The sequence below is a fragment of the Tetrahymena thermophila genome (genome assembly GCF_000189635.1).
Source record: "Tetrahymena thermophila SB210 genomic scaffold scf_8254428, whole genome shotgun sequence".
Lineage (NCBI taxonomy): Eukaryota > Ciliophora > Oligohymenophorea > Hymenostomatida > Tetrahymenidae > Tetrahymena > Tetrahymena thermophila.
Genome location: NW_002476209.1, coordinates 270,628 through 287,481, shown reverse-complemented (window position 1 = coordinate 287,481; position 16,854 = coordinate 270,628). Strand labels below are relative to the sequence as shown.

Sequence of the window (16,854 nt, the reverse complement as noted above, 5' to 3'; positions counted from 1 at the left end):
TATTAATCAAATTTGTTAGGTAATCTATTTTTAAATTTTAAATTTAAATATGCAAGAATCAAACAAATTTGTCCTATAAATAATTCCTTATTCATTTACAACATATTTAATAGGGATTTCTTTATTTAATAAAGTAACACATTTCTATGTTAATTTATTGAAAATCATTAAGCGGCTTGGTAAATTATTGCATCAAAGTCTACAAATTATAGGCTATTCAATATCTATTTCAAATATTTTAAAGTGTTTAAAAAATTTTTAATTAGATCTTTTACATATAGTACGAATAAGCTTGCTGGATAGACTTTAGACTTTTTTAATCTAATTAATTTAATTCTAAATATACACTTCTCTACCTAATCAAAACCCTATCAGGTTAAATTTTGATAATTTATTAAAAGCAAATTAATTAAAGATTTTATAAAATATGCTTGTAGAATAAGTTAAGGTTGTTCTAAAGAAGAATTTTCTTTTGAGCATCCGTTCAAAAGAAATTCTTGCAGATATATTTTTCCCTCTTGTTGTAGGATTAGTCGTATCTTATGTTACTAATGAACTGAATAAAGTCATATTGGGAATTCCTTTCACCAGCTTTACCAGATCAATAGTTTATTAATTCGTTCACGATAAAGCTGAAAGAATGAAAGAAATATAGAAAGTAAATAAATAAAATTATCACTCTAAACATTTTTATTAAAAAATCTTTTATAATATTAGATTATGGGATTGAGAACTACATCTTATAATGTTTCTTGGCTATTTTACTATTACCTCCGTGGCTTTATTGTAAACAAATTTACTATTTTTAGTGGATAATTGTTAAATTAAAAGTTTTTTTTCTTAACTTTTATAAAAGGCTTGTTTATTCTTCTTAATTCCAGCAGCTGCTAACGGAGTACTTACAGTTGAAGGTTTTGACTGGGTTTCTGCCTCAATTATGTACATATCAAATATGTATATGAACATTCATTTCGCATTCTTCATATCTTCGTTCTTCTCAAGACCCAGGCTAGCAGCTGAACTCTATATGCTTCTTTCAGTTATAATGACTTTGTTCTTTTATGCTGCTTTTGATGAAAATATTGGATAAGATAATAGTTTGATGCTTCTTTTAGCATTTGTCTTCCCTTAGAGTGCTATGATGTGGGCTTGGCTTTCTAATGGATGGTAGTAAAGCACTTAAATATTATATTTTACTTTCGAAGAAGGAATGATGGTTATTAATGTTATGTCAGTTTTCTACTTGATTTCTTTCTTGTATTTTGATTAAATCATTCAAACAGAGTTTGGCACAAGCAAAAGCCCTTTCTTTTTCATCACTGAACTCTTTTAGAAAAGTAGTATCAAAGGTAGAGTTTATTCTCTATTCGAAAAAGAACTAGAATCTTAAGATCTCTCATAAGCTCATTATAAAGAAGAAGTTGATACCACAAAGTATAAGAGCTCTGTTCAAATCAAAGAGTTGAGTAAAAAGTTTGGCAGCTTTTAGGCAGTTTAAGATTTAAATTTGACTTTATTTGAAAAATAAATTTTCTGGTAAAATATTTTAAAAATTTCTAATGATTTTAATAATTAAAGTGTACTTTTTAAATTAGTCTTTTAGGTCATAATGGTGCTGGTAAAACTACTACAATTTCATTGCTAACAGGTTTAATAAAGAAGACATCTGGAAGAGTCAAAATTTATGATAAGGATTAAGATGAAGATTTTGAGTAGATACGTTCTTACATCGGTCTTTGCACTTAAAAAGATGCATTATATGATTAACTCACCATTGAAGAGCACTTGGCATACATTGGTGAATTAAAGGGAAAGTATGGAGATGAACTTAAAAAAGACATAGAAAACGTTATTATGAAGTGCGCTTTAGATTTACAAAGAGGAAAGTAAGCTTAGAACTTAAGTGGTGGTAATAAAAGAAAGCTTTCTATGGCTATGGCATTAGTAATTTATGATTTATTTTTAGTATAAAAATCCGTATTAAAATTATTCTAAATTTATTTTAGATTGGAGGAAGTAAGGTTATATTTTTGGATGAACCAACTAGTGGATTAGACAGTTTAAGTAGAATCTAAATTAGAGACATCATCAATGATATGAGAGATGCTGAGAGAACAATTGTACTAACAACACATCATTTAGAAGAAGTAGAAGAACTAGCTGATAGAACAGCTATTATGGCCAGGGGACAGCTTCTTGCTGTAGGTTCTAATCACTTCATAAAGCAAAAGTTTGGTATCGGATATCATTTAACTCTCTCTAAAAAGAGTCAAATCTAAATGAATGAAGAGTAAGCTTAGCAGAATGAATTAAATCTAGCAGGTAGAGAAGGCTACGAAAAATACGAAGCTAATAAATTCTTAAGCGCTGAAAGATGCGAACAACTCAAATAAGTAGTTTTTTAACTTATCCCAAATGCTAAATACAACCCATAGAGCGCTAAAGGAACAGTAGCCATGACATTACCTTTTGATGCTAAGAACAAGTTTGTGGAGCTCTTCAAAACATTAGAAAAAGACTTTGAAGATGTTTAGGTATAAATTTGTTTAATCATGTGAATTATTTTTAATATTCGAAAAATAAATTAATTAATTGTAGATTATGTTTGAAATGAATACTCTTGAAGATGCTTTCATTAATATTGGAATGGATGAACAAAAATACTTAAATGTTGACAACAAAGCTAGTGTAATTAATAAATTTACATATAATAAAGCTATTTCTTATATTAATAAACCTTTAATTTATAGAAAGAATAAGAGAAATTCACTGATTTCAACAATATCTAAGCTCCTGAATGTTTAAATAGAGCTCCAAGATTTTTATTCTTCAATTAATTATGGGCTCTTTTCTTAAGAAGAATGTATGTGTCCTTTAGGTCTGTTGCTATGATTTTTACTTTCTTGTTTCCTCTGTTAACTTAAATCGGTGGTGTAATCCTTACCAAATAAGCTTTCAAAGATTTTGACGGATCAGATGAAAATAGAGATTTTGGACAACTCTCACTAAACGCAGCCTTTTAATTGCTTTCATATTGCCTAACTATGACAGGTATAGCTGCCTCTCCTGTTATCGATAATGAGAGTAAATTAAGATACGCTCTTACTGTTATGGGTTGTAGAAATATTACTTATTGGCTTGGAGCTTTTGTATTTGATTCACTTATTATGCTTTTTATGTTTGCTATTTTCTACTTCTTGGTTCCATTTTTCGATATTCCTGGGCTTTAAAATAACTTAGGTGGCATTTCTCAAGTTATAATTATTTCTATTTTTTGCTTTATCGGATTTTCTTACTTATGCTCATTCATCTACTCTCGCTCAAGATGGGTTTATTTAGTAATTAATTCATATTTTTTTAATTATACAATATACTAAAATTTTCATTTTTTAATATGAAAGACTTATCCTTGGCTTATATTCTTCGTCTTCTTTGCAGGATTTTAGGCTCTCTTCCTCTACGAAAAAACTACTTCACCATTTTTAAGAGTAATTAATTGATAAAACAAAATATTTAATCTAAGAAATTTATTTATCAAAATAGTGGGTTTACTGTTTAATTTCTCCCTTTTTAAACATGTCTAACGGTATGATAGTCTTGGCATTAGAAACATACTTTGGCGGTAATACTAGTTCATATTCACCTTTTTGGGTTTCTATGTTCCCTGATGAGTTTGCAGACCACACTCTCTATATGAAAATCTTAATTGGCCAAGCTTTCCTTTATATTACTTTGGCCATTTCAGTAGATTATTTAATTTAGTAAATGCCAAATAAATCAATTAGAAAAGAAGATTACTCTTAATTGGAAAGAGAACAAGTTGTTGCTAACTAGGAAATTATTGAAGAAGATTAAAGAGTAGCAAATCCTTACTGCTAAGACAAAATCAAAGTTTCTAAGCTCTACAAGGTAATTTAAATAAATAATTTAGTTTTTATTTAATTTAAATTCTTAAAAAAATAGACATATTATCCAGGTGGAAAGCCATTTACAGCTATTCAGAACAACAGTTTTGGTGTTCATAATGGTGAGGTTATGGGATTATTAGGACCTAATGGAGCTGGAAAGTCTACTACTTTCAATATTATTACATCTTTGCTTTAAAAAAGTTCTGGTTCTGTTCAATTAAAGGGCGTAGAAGTAAAAAGTGGAGTTATGGATGTTTATTAAGATGTAGGTATTTGTCCTTAGTTTGATTCTGTATATGAAAATCTTTCTGTAGAAGATCATCTTAATCTGTTTGGTCGCATGAAAGGTTTGTATGGAAGAGATTTAACAGACTCCGTTAACTACTTTATAAAAATTATGCAATTAGAAGATTATAGAAAAAGAGCTGCAGGCAAGCTAAGTGGTGGTAATAAAAGAAAACTTTGTGTTACTATTGCCTTAATTGGAGGTCCTGATATGTAGTTCTTTGATGAACCTTCTTCAGGTGTAGATCCTATTGCAAGAAGATTCCTTTGGAATACTCTTAAGATGTCTCTTTAAAAAAGAAATAGTGCTATTGTTTTAACTACACATTCTATGCACGAAGCTGAAACCCTCTGCACAAAAATTGGCATTCTAGTTAATGGTAAATTTTAATGTATGGGTAGCCCTGATTTCCTTAAAAAGAAATATGGAGATGGATACAGATTAATTATTAAGTTGAAGGATGAAGCTAATGCCAACTTTGTTCATGAGCAAATTAGTTAAACTTTACCTCAAGCAAAGAAAATAGTTAACTTTGATGGCTAAAACGTTATTTACCAAATAGAGTATGATAACTTTTCTTTCTACACTGTTTACAGTCTTTTGGATAAGCTTTCAACAACTCCTTCTAAAGTTGTTGCATTAGATAAAAATCAACTTAATTAAAGCATGAGATAATCCGCTGGAAATAATAGCATAAATTTGAATTAAGACATTGAGTAGCAAAACAATTATTTAGTTCATAGAAGTTCAATTGAGAGAAACAATAAATGCGTAGTAGATAGTTTCTAGATTACAGAGAGTACACTAGAATAAATTTTCATTCAGTTTTCATAGCACTAAGCAGTTAAAGATGAAGAGACTGAAAATAAAGTCAAAAGAAGAAAATTCCTTTGTTTTTGAGATGACAAGTATGAGACTGCTATTTCTCAAAACAATTTATAAATAAATAAATCTATATTATATAAAAAATAATTATATAAAAATAAATATATATATATATATATGTTGTATGGTAAAATCTTAAAGGTTTTATAATTTCAGAAATTCCACTAATCATTTTACTTTATTTTTAATAAAAAAAAAAAACTAAAATTTTGTATTCAATAATAGAAGCTAAGTAAGGTTAGGCAAATTGAGTAATTTATAATTGCAATAACTTAGCTATTTTTAGATATTTGAATTGCATAAAAATAAATTTTGTTATAATTTTTGTATCTTTGATGGATGTGATAGCTAGAATTTATTCAAAAATATATAAACTGATTAGCAAAGCGGATTGATTAGCTTGAGAAAGATTGACTGAAATGAATATTTTAACTGTCAAATCAACAAATAAGACTCATGAAGATAGAAAGATAGATATATTCATTCAAAAAAATCTTTATAATAAGTCATTTTAATAAGATTGATGAAAAAAAGGCAAAAAAATAATTAAAACGAAACAATTTAAAAGAAAATATAAGAAATAATAATTGGTTAATAAATATTAAGAAAAATAAATAAGTAATCACTTGATTATAAGGATATCATTCATTCACTAATTAACTAATTAATTGATTTGTTAATCAATCTTTCTGTTTAAAAATAATCTTAAAAAACTCATTGTTGTTTGCTCAAAGATAAAAATACATAATAAATGCAATCCCCTCTTTCAAAGAATAATAAGATTATTTTAGCATCCATAAATAACAAACAATCTGCTAAAAGATCTGACTTGATAAATACTACTTCTAAAAGTAAAATTTTGTTAGACATTTTTGTTTTACTTGTTTTCAGTTCAGTTTTAAAGTAATTAAATTCAATAAGTCAAATGAAGGTTTATTACTTAAAACAAATATTTTCTATCTGAATTTAAGTTATTTATATTTATTATAAAGTAGAATTATAAAAAATTCTTCTTAGTTACATCAATAAATTTGAAATTTTTTTGTATTAACTTAAGGAACTTAAAGCAATGAAAGGAGGCTATAAACTTTAGAACCAGATATTACAACTTATAATACAAATGGTAATAATTTTAATAATGCTGGAAACAAATAACTAATACAATCTCCAACAAACATTTTAGGATAATCAAGTAACTAAAAAAGAAAATTATTTAGCAATCTTAATAATTGTACTCCCAAGTCACCTGCGAGTATATATGCTACTATAAATACTCCTAACACAACAACTGCAGGCTCAATAAGCAATTCAGCTAGTTGCAGACACTCTAAAGTAACCAAACTTAATAATTTTTTTGAATCACGCAAACATAATGGGGTAGAGTCTGCAAAAAAGAATAGGATAACAAATGAAAATATGGCTGAAAATTTTAATCGCCAAAAACATCTACATGGAAATGAAATGGAAGAGGAATCTCCTAGTTTTCAACAATGTCTACCCCTTTAGAATAGCAACCAAGCTAATATATTATCTACAAACAACTAGTAATTAGATCTTTTAAATAGAAATGAAAATTTAGATGCAGAATTTAATAAAACAATTAAAGAATTTAGAAATCAAATCAAATAAAATTAAATCAATTCTTTATAGGCATAACAACAACAAAAAATTATCTTATCTTCTGTGCCTGATAAAACAATATATCTAGCTACACCTTCTAGTCAAAATTAAGAGAATTATGAAATAACAAATAACTTAACACCTATTGAGAAGCAGTAAAATAATTAGTAATAAAAAACAGGATTAAGTTCTTTTGTCACAAGAATCAACAAAGGAGAAATACTTGGAGCAGTAAGATAAACTCATAGCGCTATTGGAAACAGCCACTAAAACATGGGAAATTCATAATTAAATTCCCCAAATAACAGTAATGCTACTTAAAACTTTGCAAATGTCTTTTTTTAGAATTAGAATCAGCAGCCACAATAATATCTTTCATCCTTAGTCTAAATTAACAACTAAAATTAAAATAATGTGGTAATTCCAAAAATGAATAAATTTGTTAACACAAATGAAAAAAAAACAAGCAAAGAAATGATGCTAGTGCTAAATAACAAATTTAAGAAAGCTGATTCCTTTAAAATATCTAAAACAAAACAGGAACAAAATGTTATCCAAGAAAACAATTTAAAGGGAGAATCAGTGAGAAGCTCCTACTCAAAGCCGTTATCTAAAAAAAGTGGCAGGCAAACAACTTCATCTGTTAGAACATCTTCCAGCATGAAGCAAAAATCAAAAAAGACAACACCTCTATAAATTAGTGTTGATCACTCGTTAAATTAGTAAGTAAACAATAATTAAATTTAGACCACTCAAGTTCAATCACCTTAGCACTAAAGGTAACTAACAAATACTGCTTTAGATACCATGGCTATTGAAATTGAAGAATAAGGGTAAATACCTTCTGAATATCCATTATCTACTTTACCACAACACCTTAAAATAAATTTAGATGATATCTTTTTGCACAAATAAAAAAATTCTATAAAACAGACTCACTATTACAATGTGCCAATGATTAATGCTTTGAAAAATAAGATAAATTCTGATTAATACTTTGAATAATTATTTAAAGAACATTTTATTTAATCCTTTCACTCTTTGAATTTTTGCAAAACTCTTAAACCTGTGCCTCATCACATTCTACAATAAAAAAAAGTAAACCTACCAATCCATTCTCATAATCAAGGTATATATTAATTTATTACATTTAAAATTTATTTGATAAAAATAAATATTAAAAGGAAAAAAAACAATCGTCTTTGACTTAGATGAAACTCTGATTCATTGTAACGAGAGCACTGATATCCCAGCTGATGTCATAATTCCCATTAAATTCCCAAATAACGATATTATTGATGTAAATTTTATAAATGATAGACTGAAAAAGAAATAAATTAATTATTTTATTTAGGCAGGCATAAATATCCGTCCTTATGCAAAGGAATGCCTAGAAGAGCTAAGCAAACATTTTGAGATTATAGTTTTTACAGCAAGTCATGGCTGCTATGCGATTAAAGTATTGCAACACTTAGACCCTGAAGAAAAGTATATATCCCACAAACTTTTTAGAGAAAGCTGTGTTCAAACTGAGGAAGGAATTCATATTAAAGATATGAGAATATTCTAAAACAGAAATATAAAAGATATAGTTTTGATCGACAATGCAGCCTATAGTTTTGGATTTTAAATTGAAAATGGCATACCAATAATACCCTATTACGACAATAAAAACGACTAAGAACTTAAGCATCTCACTCAATATCTTTTAAATAATATATTAGACTGTTAAGATGTTAGAGAAATTAATAAGCAATACTTCAAAATGCACTTCCACTAAACTGCCGACAAAATTGAACATGCTGTTAAAAAAATTTACAATATTTGAGATACATAAAAAATTAAATCAACCTTTTTAATTGTTTATTTAAAAAATACTATCACCATAAATTAATAAGTATGTATGTTTATTGACTATTTTATATATTTTTTGTTTTTTGGTTAGGCAATCAATATACTTCAATCATTAATTAATTATTAAATAAATATCTTTATTTTTTAATTATTTTATTAATAAAAAAAAACTCTTGAAATTGAAATGACTGATCAGGAGGATAACAAATCTGGATTTATAAAAAGAGAAATGCTTAAAAAAATGCAAATTACACTCAACAACTACTAAACATACATAATGGAGGCATTAAAATAAGCCTACAGTACAAAGTTTATGGAATGTTCTTAAAAGGGTAAAAGCTAGGTAGAGAGTACAAAATGCCAAGATATATTAAATTAACGTTTAGAACAATCATTTAAATTTATATCATAAGGAGATTAGCCTGTAATGAGGGAATTTAAGGAATGTGTGAAGCAATCAAAGAAGGAAGAGGAAATGAATATATGCTTTAATCAAATGATGTAAGCTAAAGACGATAATTTAGAAAAAGCTAGGAATTTACTACTATCATGATCATATTATTTAAATGAATAAGCGCGATTTCATATTTTATAATATAATTCTAATAGAATTTTTATGTAAATATTTTTATTTATATTTCAAAATGTAGCTCATAATTGAATATATTTCTTTTTACCTCATTATTTATTGGCGTATTATTTACTAAACTACTATTTTATCATCAAAAGATTTGATTTTGATATATTATACTAAAGTTTATTAATTAAGTAGATCTAATTTTAAGTAAATACTTACTTAATTTGATTAAAATTTTGAAAATTTTAAATGGTATAGATTTGTTAAATTAATTTAATATTTTTTAAATTCTATTTTTATCATAAGAATATTTTAAGCTCATATTATTTATCTATAGCCTTTTCAATAGGCCAGCCACACAGCTTGTATAAACAATTTTCAACAGCTTTTAAATTTGATTTTTAAAATACTTTCTAAATTAAAATTTTACTTTGAGTATAATTAGTTTTTTCATTTATACATACACTCATTCATCCATTCGATTTGTATTTTATTAAGAATCTAAAGATTTATTTTTTTATGATTATATAAAAATTGAGTAAATTAAATGATTGGTAAAAATGATAAAGATTCTAAAAAGCAACCCATCAATAAAAAATGGAAAACAATAAATAATGACTCATCTTTTAAAGAATAATAAAGCCATAAAAATGACATAAAGAATAAATCTTTAAATAATTTGAATGAATATAAAACTGATAAAGAAGACAATTAATAGAATATTAATAAAATTGATGAAGGGGATGTTAATTCACAAAAGAAATCAAGCGAAGATATTAATTTAGATAAAAATACAAATATTATTTTATATAGCAGATAGAATGCTAAGAGGCAAATGTCAAGTATATTTAACGAGCATGAATTAAAAAGAGCGCCAACTTTATTTGACAATGCAAATGATCTTTAAAGATAATTAGAATTTTAAATTTAATCTTCTTACTAAACAGAATAAGTAAATGAAAATAAACTCTAATAATTTGCTTCTGAATTAAACAAAAACTAGGATATGGATGATAATTTCATTTAGAATTAAAATTTGTAATCTCAAAGTTTATAAAGAACGCTATTTCCTTAAGCAACTACTTCGAAGATGTATATTTTAAATGCTAAGCGCTATTTGTATCTTATGTTTTAAGATCCTTCAAATACGAAGGTAGGGAAATATCTACATTTGTTTCTACAGTTATTTATCATGATAAGTATTACATAAATTATATCTGATTCTTGCTATTATGATGATTCTTAAGAAACGTCTTATAATGATGTATCAACAGATTTAGATTATATTATATTTTTAATTTTCTTAATAGAATTATGTATAAGGCTCTTTGTGCATAATGCTTTTGGGGAAAGTTATATTTCATTTTTCAAAAATTCAATGAATTTAATTGATATAATATCTCTCATACCTTACATTATAGACTTTATAATTGTTACTGCCTCTAGTTATTACAACTACAAAGTAGGGTTTTTAAAAGTGATAAGGATTATAAGGTTAGTTAGAATTGTTAGAATCTTTAAGCTTTCTCGATATTTAAAGGGTTTAAATACTCTAAAAAAAAGCTTAAATGTCTCTAAAAAATATTTCCCATTTATTTGCTCTACTTTGACAATATTTGTATTATTTATATCTGTGGTTATTTATTTTTTTGAAAAAGGAGTAACTTTAACCTAAGATCAATTAAAATAACAAGGAATAGACATCAATACACAAATTACAAGTAAGTAAATAAATAATTTTTATAAATATTTCAAAAGTATTTTTAATTAGAACCTCTTAAATTTTAAAGTTTAGATAGATACTTTCTTAATTAGCATGAGAAAAAAACATTAAATTAGTCAGAATATTAATTTTTATTTTGATACTAAGAAAAGATAAAGATTAACCTTACAAATTAATTTACTCAATTTTTTTTCCTAAATTTATTTTATTGAGATTTTAACGAACTTTAATTAGAAATGATAAATAAAAAACTTTTAAATCAAAGAATTGTTTAAGAAAAAAAAAATTTTAGAGTGTATTTCTTATAAAGGAAAAAGTTTAAAATAAAACTTGCAAAAAATAACCAATTTAATGATAAAAATAATTAAAATTTTTAAACTTATAAAATAATGATGTTAAGAAGTGAAATAAAGAGTTATATCTTATCCCTTACTTGCAATAAAAAATATAGTAAAAATATTATTCTGTAAATTTTTAAAAATTATAATAATAGGTATCCCTTAATCTATTTGGTTTGTACTAACTACCTTGACTACTTTAGGATATGGAGATAAAATACCTTATTCTGTTGCCTCTAGAATAGTTGTTGGATTTGTAGTTTTAGTTTCCTAAAGCTTTGTTATTGGGTAATTTATATTTTTTAATATGTTTAGCTGAATTTCAAAAATTTATTTTCTTAGACTACCTATTGCAATTGTCGGATTCGATTTCTCGAATGTTTATAATGAAGAAAAAGAGTAATAAAAATATAATAAATATAAGGATGAAGAAACATAAAATTAGCAAGAAAAGGATTAAAAGTTTAAAGAATTGTAATTTATGTAGAAAAGACTAAAGAATATATCTAAAACAAATAAATTAGTTAGAGAAATGTCTTCAAGAAGCAGTAAAATGTGCTATTTGATTACTAAAGATTTAGTGGGATTATACTTTTAAGTTGTTCTAAATGAACAGAAAGAAATATAAAAAAGAATGGAAAATTTAAATATGTCTGATGGAAAATAAAACTGGAAGTAGTTGTAGAAATTTTTTGGAATTTCAAAAATAAAGATGGAGAACATAAAAGTAAAAAAGTCTGTAAGATCTCCTTCTAAAAAAGATAGAATATTCTCGTCTAGCAGTACATTAAATAAGCTATAAACCTAAAATTCGAATGAATAAAATTTAGAAGATAATTCGATTGAAGATAACTAATAAGAAAATGGGGCAAATGAAGATTTAGAAAATAAAATAAAAAACAAATTTGTCCGAAACAACCTAAAGAAGCTTAAAACTTTATTAGTTTCTAATCCGAATGTTGAGTTTTCTCATAGGAAAAGTACGAGAATTTTGTAACCAAATGAGACTCATATTAATTCTAATTATCAAACATTTCATCCTAAAGGATTTTTAAAAACACTGAAAACGTAAAAAAGCGAAGAAATAAATGATTTTAATTTTTAATAGAAATAATAACAAATTGTGTAAAACATTGAGGAACTAAAATAATATCCTTCTAAAATGTAAAAAAATTATGCTATGAATTTTTAGCACGAGAATTCAGGTGCTCAACGAAAAGCTTCTTATAAAAATAATTTATAAAATTTTAACTAATTCAATAATAAATAACAATAACCAAAAGGTGATGACATTGAAAATTTACCAGATCTTTAAAATTAGCTAGAGTTTTTAAATGAAATATTAATGGATTTAGTTAGCGAAGAATCTGTCATATTAGATGAAAAATAGCATTAAATTGATGAGTATAATGAAACATGTGCAGAAGCTGAAGTAGATGATGATAATGCATAACTTTTTGAGATTGAAAAAATTGACAGAACAAATAAGAGATAACAAAAAATTATGTTTGAAAATTTTTTAGAAAAATATGATAAAAACAAGTTAGATTTAAATAGAAACAATCCAATACAAAGAGCAAAATCTCAAGTTAGGTAATTTTAATAAATTTGTTAATATATTTATGATGATAAAAATATATTAAAGATCTAAGACAGTTATTTAAGAAGTTACAGAATCTAATAATGATTCATCTGAGTTCAACAGGAGAGGAAAAGACATTCTAAACATTACTTTGAATTCTAAAGGTGATTCTTCATATAGGATTGATTTAGTTGATGAAGAGCAAACTAAGTAAAATAAAATACCATTAAGTGGATCCAGACTGTTGATTGGAGAGTAAAAATCTAATAGTCTGCAAAATTCCATTGATTTAGACTAAATCTATATGGAAAGTAGCTAAAGACTAAAAAATGCTCATAATGAAAATAAAAGCCAGCAATCAGCAAAATTTAGATGCTATAAAAACTAAAATCAAAATTCAAGAAACCAGAGCTTTGAAAATTTATCTGATAGAAAAAAAACTTAAATCAAACATGAAAGTTATTAAAATTTATTTGAAAATAGATATTCTCCTGGCTAAAGAATGACCATAATAAATAAAAAGAAACCACAGGGATTAACTCGTGCTAAAACTATGTTTGTAAAAAATGATAATATATCAAAAAATTGTATTTAAGAATGTAGTAGTGATGAAGAGGATGAGTTAAATAACTCTGATATGTAAAATAAAGATTAAATTTAAGATAATTAATAATAGATATTCAGAAATCATTATAATAAAAGATATTTCAAATCCAATTCTTTCAATAATTTAGTATAGAATAGAAATTACAAAAAACATTAAAGTTTTAATTAAAATAATTATGGGGAGATTGAATCTGAGTAGAGATCAAATTAATAACAATAATCAGGACGGATTCCACAACAAATAGAAGATTCATTAAAATTAGATGATATTTAATGCTTAAATGAATAAAATGATGAAAAAAAGAGAGAAGAAATTTATACGACTAATAAAATATGTAAGGAATCATAAAAAAGTTCTATTTAAAATATAAATCTTAACAATAAAAATTAAGAAATTAATAACAAATAATCTGATTTCAATGTAAATTTTAAATATTTTGAAAATAAAAACTTAAAAAATGAATAGGATTTAAGTATAGCAAATAAAAGCTTCCCATAAGATAATCATAATCAAAATAATTAAAAATAAAATATTGCATCAGATTAATTTTTAACATCTGGTGATGAATACTCCACAAATAAAAACTCTATATTTGCAGAGAGTGATGAATTGGATAACAACCATTTAAAGCTTTAGAAACTTAAATATGATTTCGAAAATAATATTTTAGTGAGGCAATTAAGTAAATAACAAAGCAATAAATAAATTGTAAATAAGTAAATAAGCTAAAAATGATTGATGATAACTTAATAAAAATTATATAAAAATAAATTTAAATTGTAAAAAATATCAAAACAAGCTGTAAATATTCTATTTTTGCTTATAATTCAAAGTTAATTTGCTTCCTATAAATAAAAACAAAAATTGTTAAAAATAATTTTTTAAAAATCATAAATTATTTTAAGAGGAATTTCAAAGCAATTTTTATATTTAGTATTTCCTTTTTTTAATACTTGAAATAAAATAAAGCTTGTATTTTTTTAATATTTAAAAAGATTTTTGAAATATCATTTTTATTATGATAGATGATAACATTATTAAAATTAAAACTAATACATTAATTAAAAAAACGAAAATATTTTTAAAAACTTTATATGAAAATTTTATAACTATTTACTTTAGTTAATGGCTTTAATTGAGAATTATTTGGTTGTTTTGAAAATGCTGAAGAAAACTAAAGATTTATCAATGAATAAGAGATTTGCATAAGAAATTAATTAATGAATATTATAAATTCAAATATTGTGATTAACAAAAAATAAATAGTTTCAAAATTAGTAGTTGAATTATAATAATAATTTATTATCTAATAAAAATAAATATATATCCTGCTATGCAGAATTTAAGTAAAATGCAAAGTAGATTGCACCCGAGACCCGAAGGTGAAGGTGGAGGGGGTGGTGGCAGAACAAAAGAAAAGGGAAAGTCCCTTTAGGAGACTCATAAGGAAATGTTGAAGAATATAGAATCAACGAATATAGGCAAGCCAACCATAGTTGAAGCACAAAGAATTTTAAAGATCATTGATAATCTATCTACTAACTTAACAATATTTATATATTTAGATTCTGAATTAATTAGCAAATTCTTAGATGTAGCTAAACATAGCAAGCTATCAAAAGATTTAGTTTCAAAATTATCTTAAAGATGCCTAGATTTGTTGAAATCTTAAGCTGAAATTGAAGCCAAATTCAAACCCTATGCAAGTTTGTTAGATCAATCGAGTAATTAGATTTTTAATCATATTAATTAAATGGAATAGATGATATTCAAATTTTATAAATAACAAAAAAACAAATATTCTAAATATATTAGCAAGGATTTAATTTATTTTAACTATAAAATCAACAATAATAGCTTTTAAAAAAGAAAAAATAAATTTCTTTAATGAATTAAGCGAGCTTCTTTTTTTAAAAATAAATGGTCTTATTCCTGATAACTAACAAATAGTTTAATTATAATTATGATTTGTTTAAATATTTAGTTTATTTTTTAATATGATTATAAAATTATATTAGATAAAGAAGCTGAAGATGTAGAAGAAGAAAAAATGATAGATGCTGAAAGACTTAGAATGTAATTAGAAAACAACTTTAAAGATTTAGTAAGACATTTAAGAAACTCACCAGAAGACTTTGAGATAATAAAAGTAAGTTAAATATTTTTTTATGTTTCAAAACTTGTATTTTTAATAATTGCTTGTTCGAAAAAAATTTTAAATTATAAAAAAAGAGTATGAAAACTAATGTCAATCCTGATTTAAATGATTTGGTTCATTGCATCCATTGCTAAAAGGTTATTATGCTAAAAAAATTATCAACTGCTTCAGAAGAAGATGAAAATCACAAAGCTTAATTACGTGATTTAGAGGAAAAAGTAAAATATTTTTTCTAATTTCTGATTATAAAGAATTTTAAATTAAAGATTGAAGAGCTAGAGAAAAAGAAAAATAAAATTTAAGAAGATTTGACAAAGTTAAAAGAACACAGATAAAAGTTTTCAAAAGAAAAAAAAGAAGAACTTGAAAAACTTAAGAATGAAATAGCTGAGGTAAAGGCTGAAAAAGAAAAGAAGTAAACTAATTTAAAAAAATAATTATAATAAGTTGAAATAAATAAATATATATTTTGATTTTATTTAGAGCTAGTTAGTTAAAAAATGAATTAGATAACAGACTTAAGTAGCTTGAAAGAGATCACCTTGCCAAAAAAGATAAACTTGACAAAGAATTATAAAAATTAGAAGACGATTTTGCTAAATTAAAATAAGATCATGCTAATGATGAAACTAAACTTAAAACAAATAAAAGATAGTAATAAAATAGTCTTGCTGATAATATTGAAAGCTATGATGCTTTGATGAAAGATTAGCATCAAAAAAAGCAAGAAATAGAAGTAAAGATTTAATACTAAAATTTAATTGTTTATATTTAATACTTTTTGTTTAATTTATAAAGGAAGAACTTGCTAAAATCATAGAAGAGGTAGATACCTTAAAGTAATTATTTAAGGAAATAGACGAAGAGAAGCAAAGAGAAAGAGAATTAGAAGAAGAATTCAGACTTAAGAAGGAAGTAAATATAAAATATATGCAACTATTTATTAATTTTAATTATGATTAAATTAGTAATGGGAAATATAAGAAAGAAGGAAAAAGGAAGCTGCCAGGTGTATCCTTCATTTCTTAATGGCTCGTAAAGGTAAAATTAAATAAAAATTTTATTATTTAAAAAGAATACTTTCATAATAAATAGAAAAATCTAAAAAGAAAAAGAAGAAGAAAGGCAAAAAGAAAAAATGATTAATTTAAATTAATTACTTTACTAAAAATCAAATTAATATTTTACTTAAGTAACAAACACTTTAAAAACATTTTCTCATTTATATTTTGTTAAAAATATCAATCTATTAATTAAATTTATATAATTTACTCAATACTTACCTAAAAATTATAAAATACATATTTAGTTTAATT

At 24.6% G+C, this 16,854-nt stretch overlaps 6 protein-coding genes across 6 annotated transcripts; 5 read left to right on the top strand and 1 right to left on the bottom strand. All coding sequences in view use genetic code 6, as the record gives it.

Annotated features, from left to right (window-relative positions):
- Positions 1-427: 427 nt before the first annotated feature.
- TTHERM_00535970 (transporter family ABC domain protein) lies at positions 428-5,094 on the top strand (the record flags this gene model as incomplete). The annotated part of the gene is made up of 10 exons (XM_001023506.2): positions 428-658; positions 718-786; positions 857-1,536; positions 1,596-1,944; positions 2,007-2,534; positions 2,599-2,688; positions 2,751-3,338; positions 3,402-3,488; positions 3,544-3,909; positions 3,964-5,094. The coding sequence occupies 10 exons, from the start codon at positions 428-430 to the stop codon at positions 5,092-5,094; spliced, it is 4,119 nt and encodes a 1,372-aa protein (XP_001023506.2).
- Positions 5,095-5,830: 736 nt separating this feature from the next.
- On the top strand, positions 5,831-8,527 carry TTHERM_00535960 (NLI interacting factor-like phosphatase; the record flags this gene model as incomplete). The annotated part of the gene is made up of 4 exons (XM_001023505.3): positions 5,831-5,930; positions 6,137-7,828; positions 7,884-7,999; positions 8,054-8,527. 4 exons carry the CDS (start codon positions 5,831-5,833, stop codon positions 8,525-8,527), a joined length of 2,382 nt encoding a protein of 793 aa, XP_001023505.1.
- Positions 8,528-8,737: 210 nt separating this feature from the next.
- Positions 8,738-9,106, top strand: TTHERM_00535950 (hypothetical protein; the record flags this gene model as incomplete). Its single annotated transcript, XM_001023504.1, has 1 exon — positions 8,738-9,106. The coding sequence occupies one exon, from the start codon at positions 8,738-8,740 to the stop codon at positions 9,104-9,106; it is 369 nt and encodes a 122-aa protein (XP_001023504.1).
- Positions 9,107-10,174: 1,068 nt separating this feature from the next.
- TTHERM_000535949 (hypothetical protein) lies at positions 10,175-10,537 on the bottom strand (the record flags this gene model as incomplete). Its single annotated transcript, XM_012799802.1, has 1 exon — positions 10,175-10,537. One exon carries the CDS (start codon positions 10,535-10,537, stop codon positions 10,175-10,177), a length of 363 nt encoding a protein of 120 aa, XP_012655256.1.
- A 1,135-nt stretch (positions 10,538-11,672) lies between these two features.
- Positions 11,673-14,115, top strand: TTHERM_00535930 (hypothetical protein; the record flags this gene model as incomplete). Its single annotated transcript, XM_001023502.3, has 2 exons — positions 11,673-12,784; positions 12,837-14,115. 2 exons carry the CDS (start codon positions 11,673-11,675, stop codon positions 14,113-14,115), a joined length of 2,391 nt encoding a protein of 796 aa, XP_001023502.3.
- A 598-nt stretch (positions 14,116-14,713) lies between these two features.
- On the top strand, positions 14,714-16,680 carry TTHERM_00535929 (DNA double-strand break repair rad50 ATPase, putative; the record flags this gene model as incomplete). The annotated part of the gene is made up of 8 exons (XM_001470944.2): positions 14,714-15,104; positions 15,399-15,529; positions 15,613-15,756; positions 15,805-15,953; positions 16,022-16,274; positions 16,337-16,453; positions 16,507-16,579; positions 16,634-16,680. 8 exons carry the CDS (start codon positions 14,714-14,716, stop codon positions 16,678-16,680), a joined length of 1,305 nt encoding a protein of 434 aa, XP_001470994.2.
- Between the last annotated feature and the right edge of the window lie 174 nt (positions 16,681-16,854).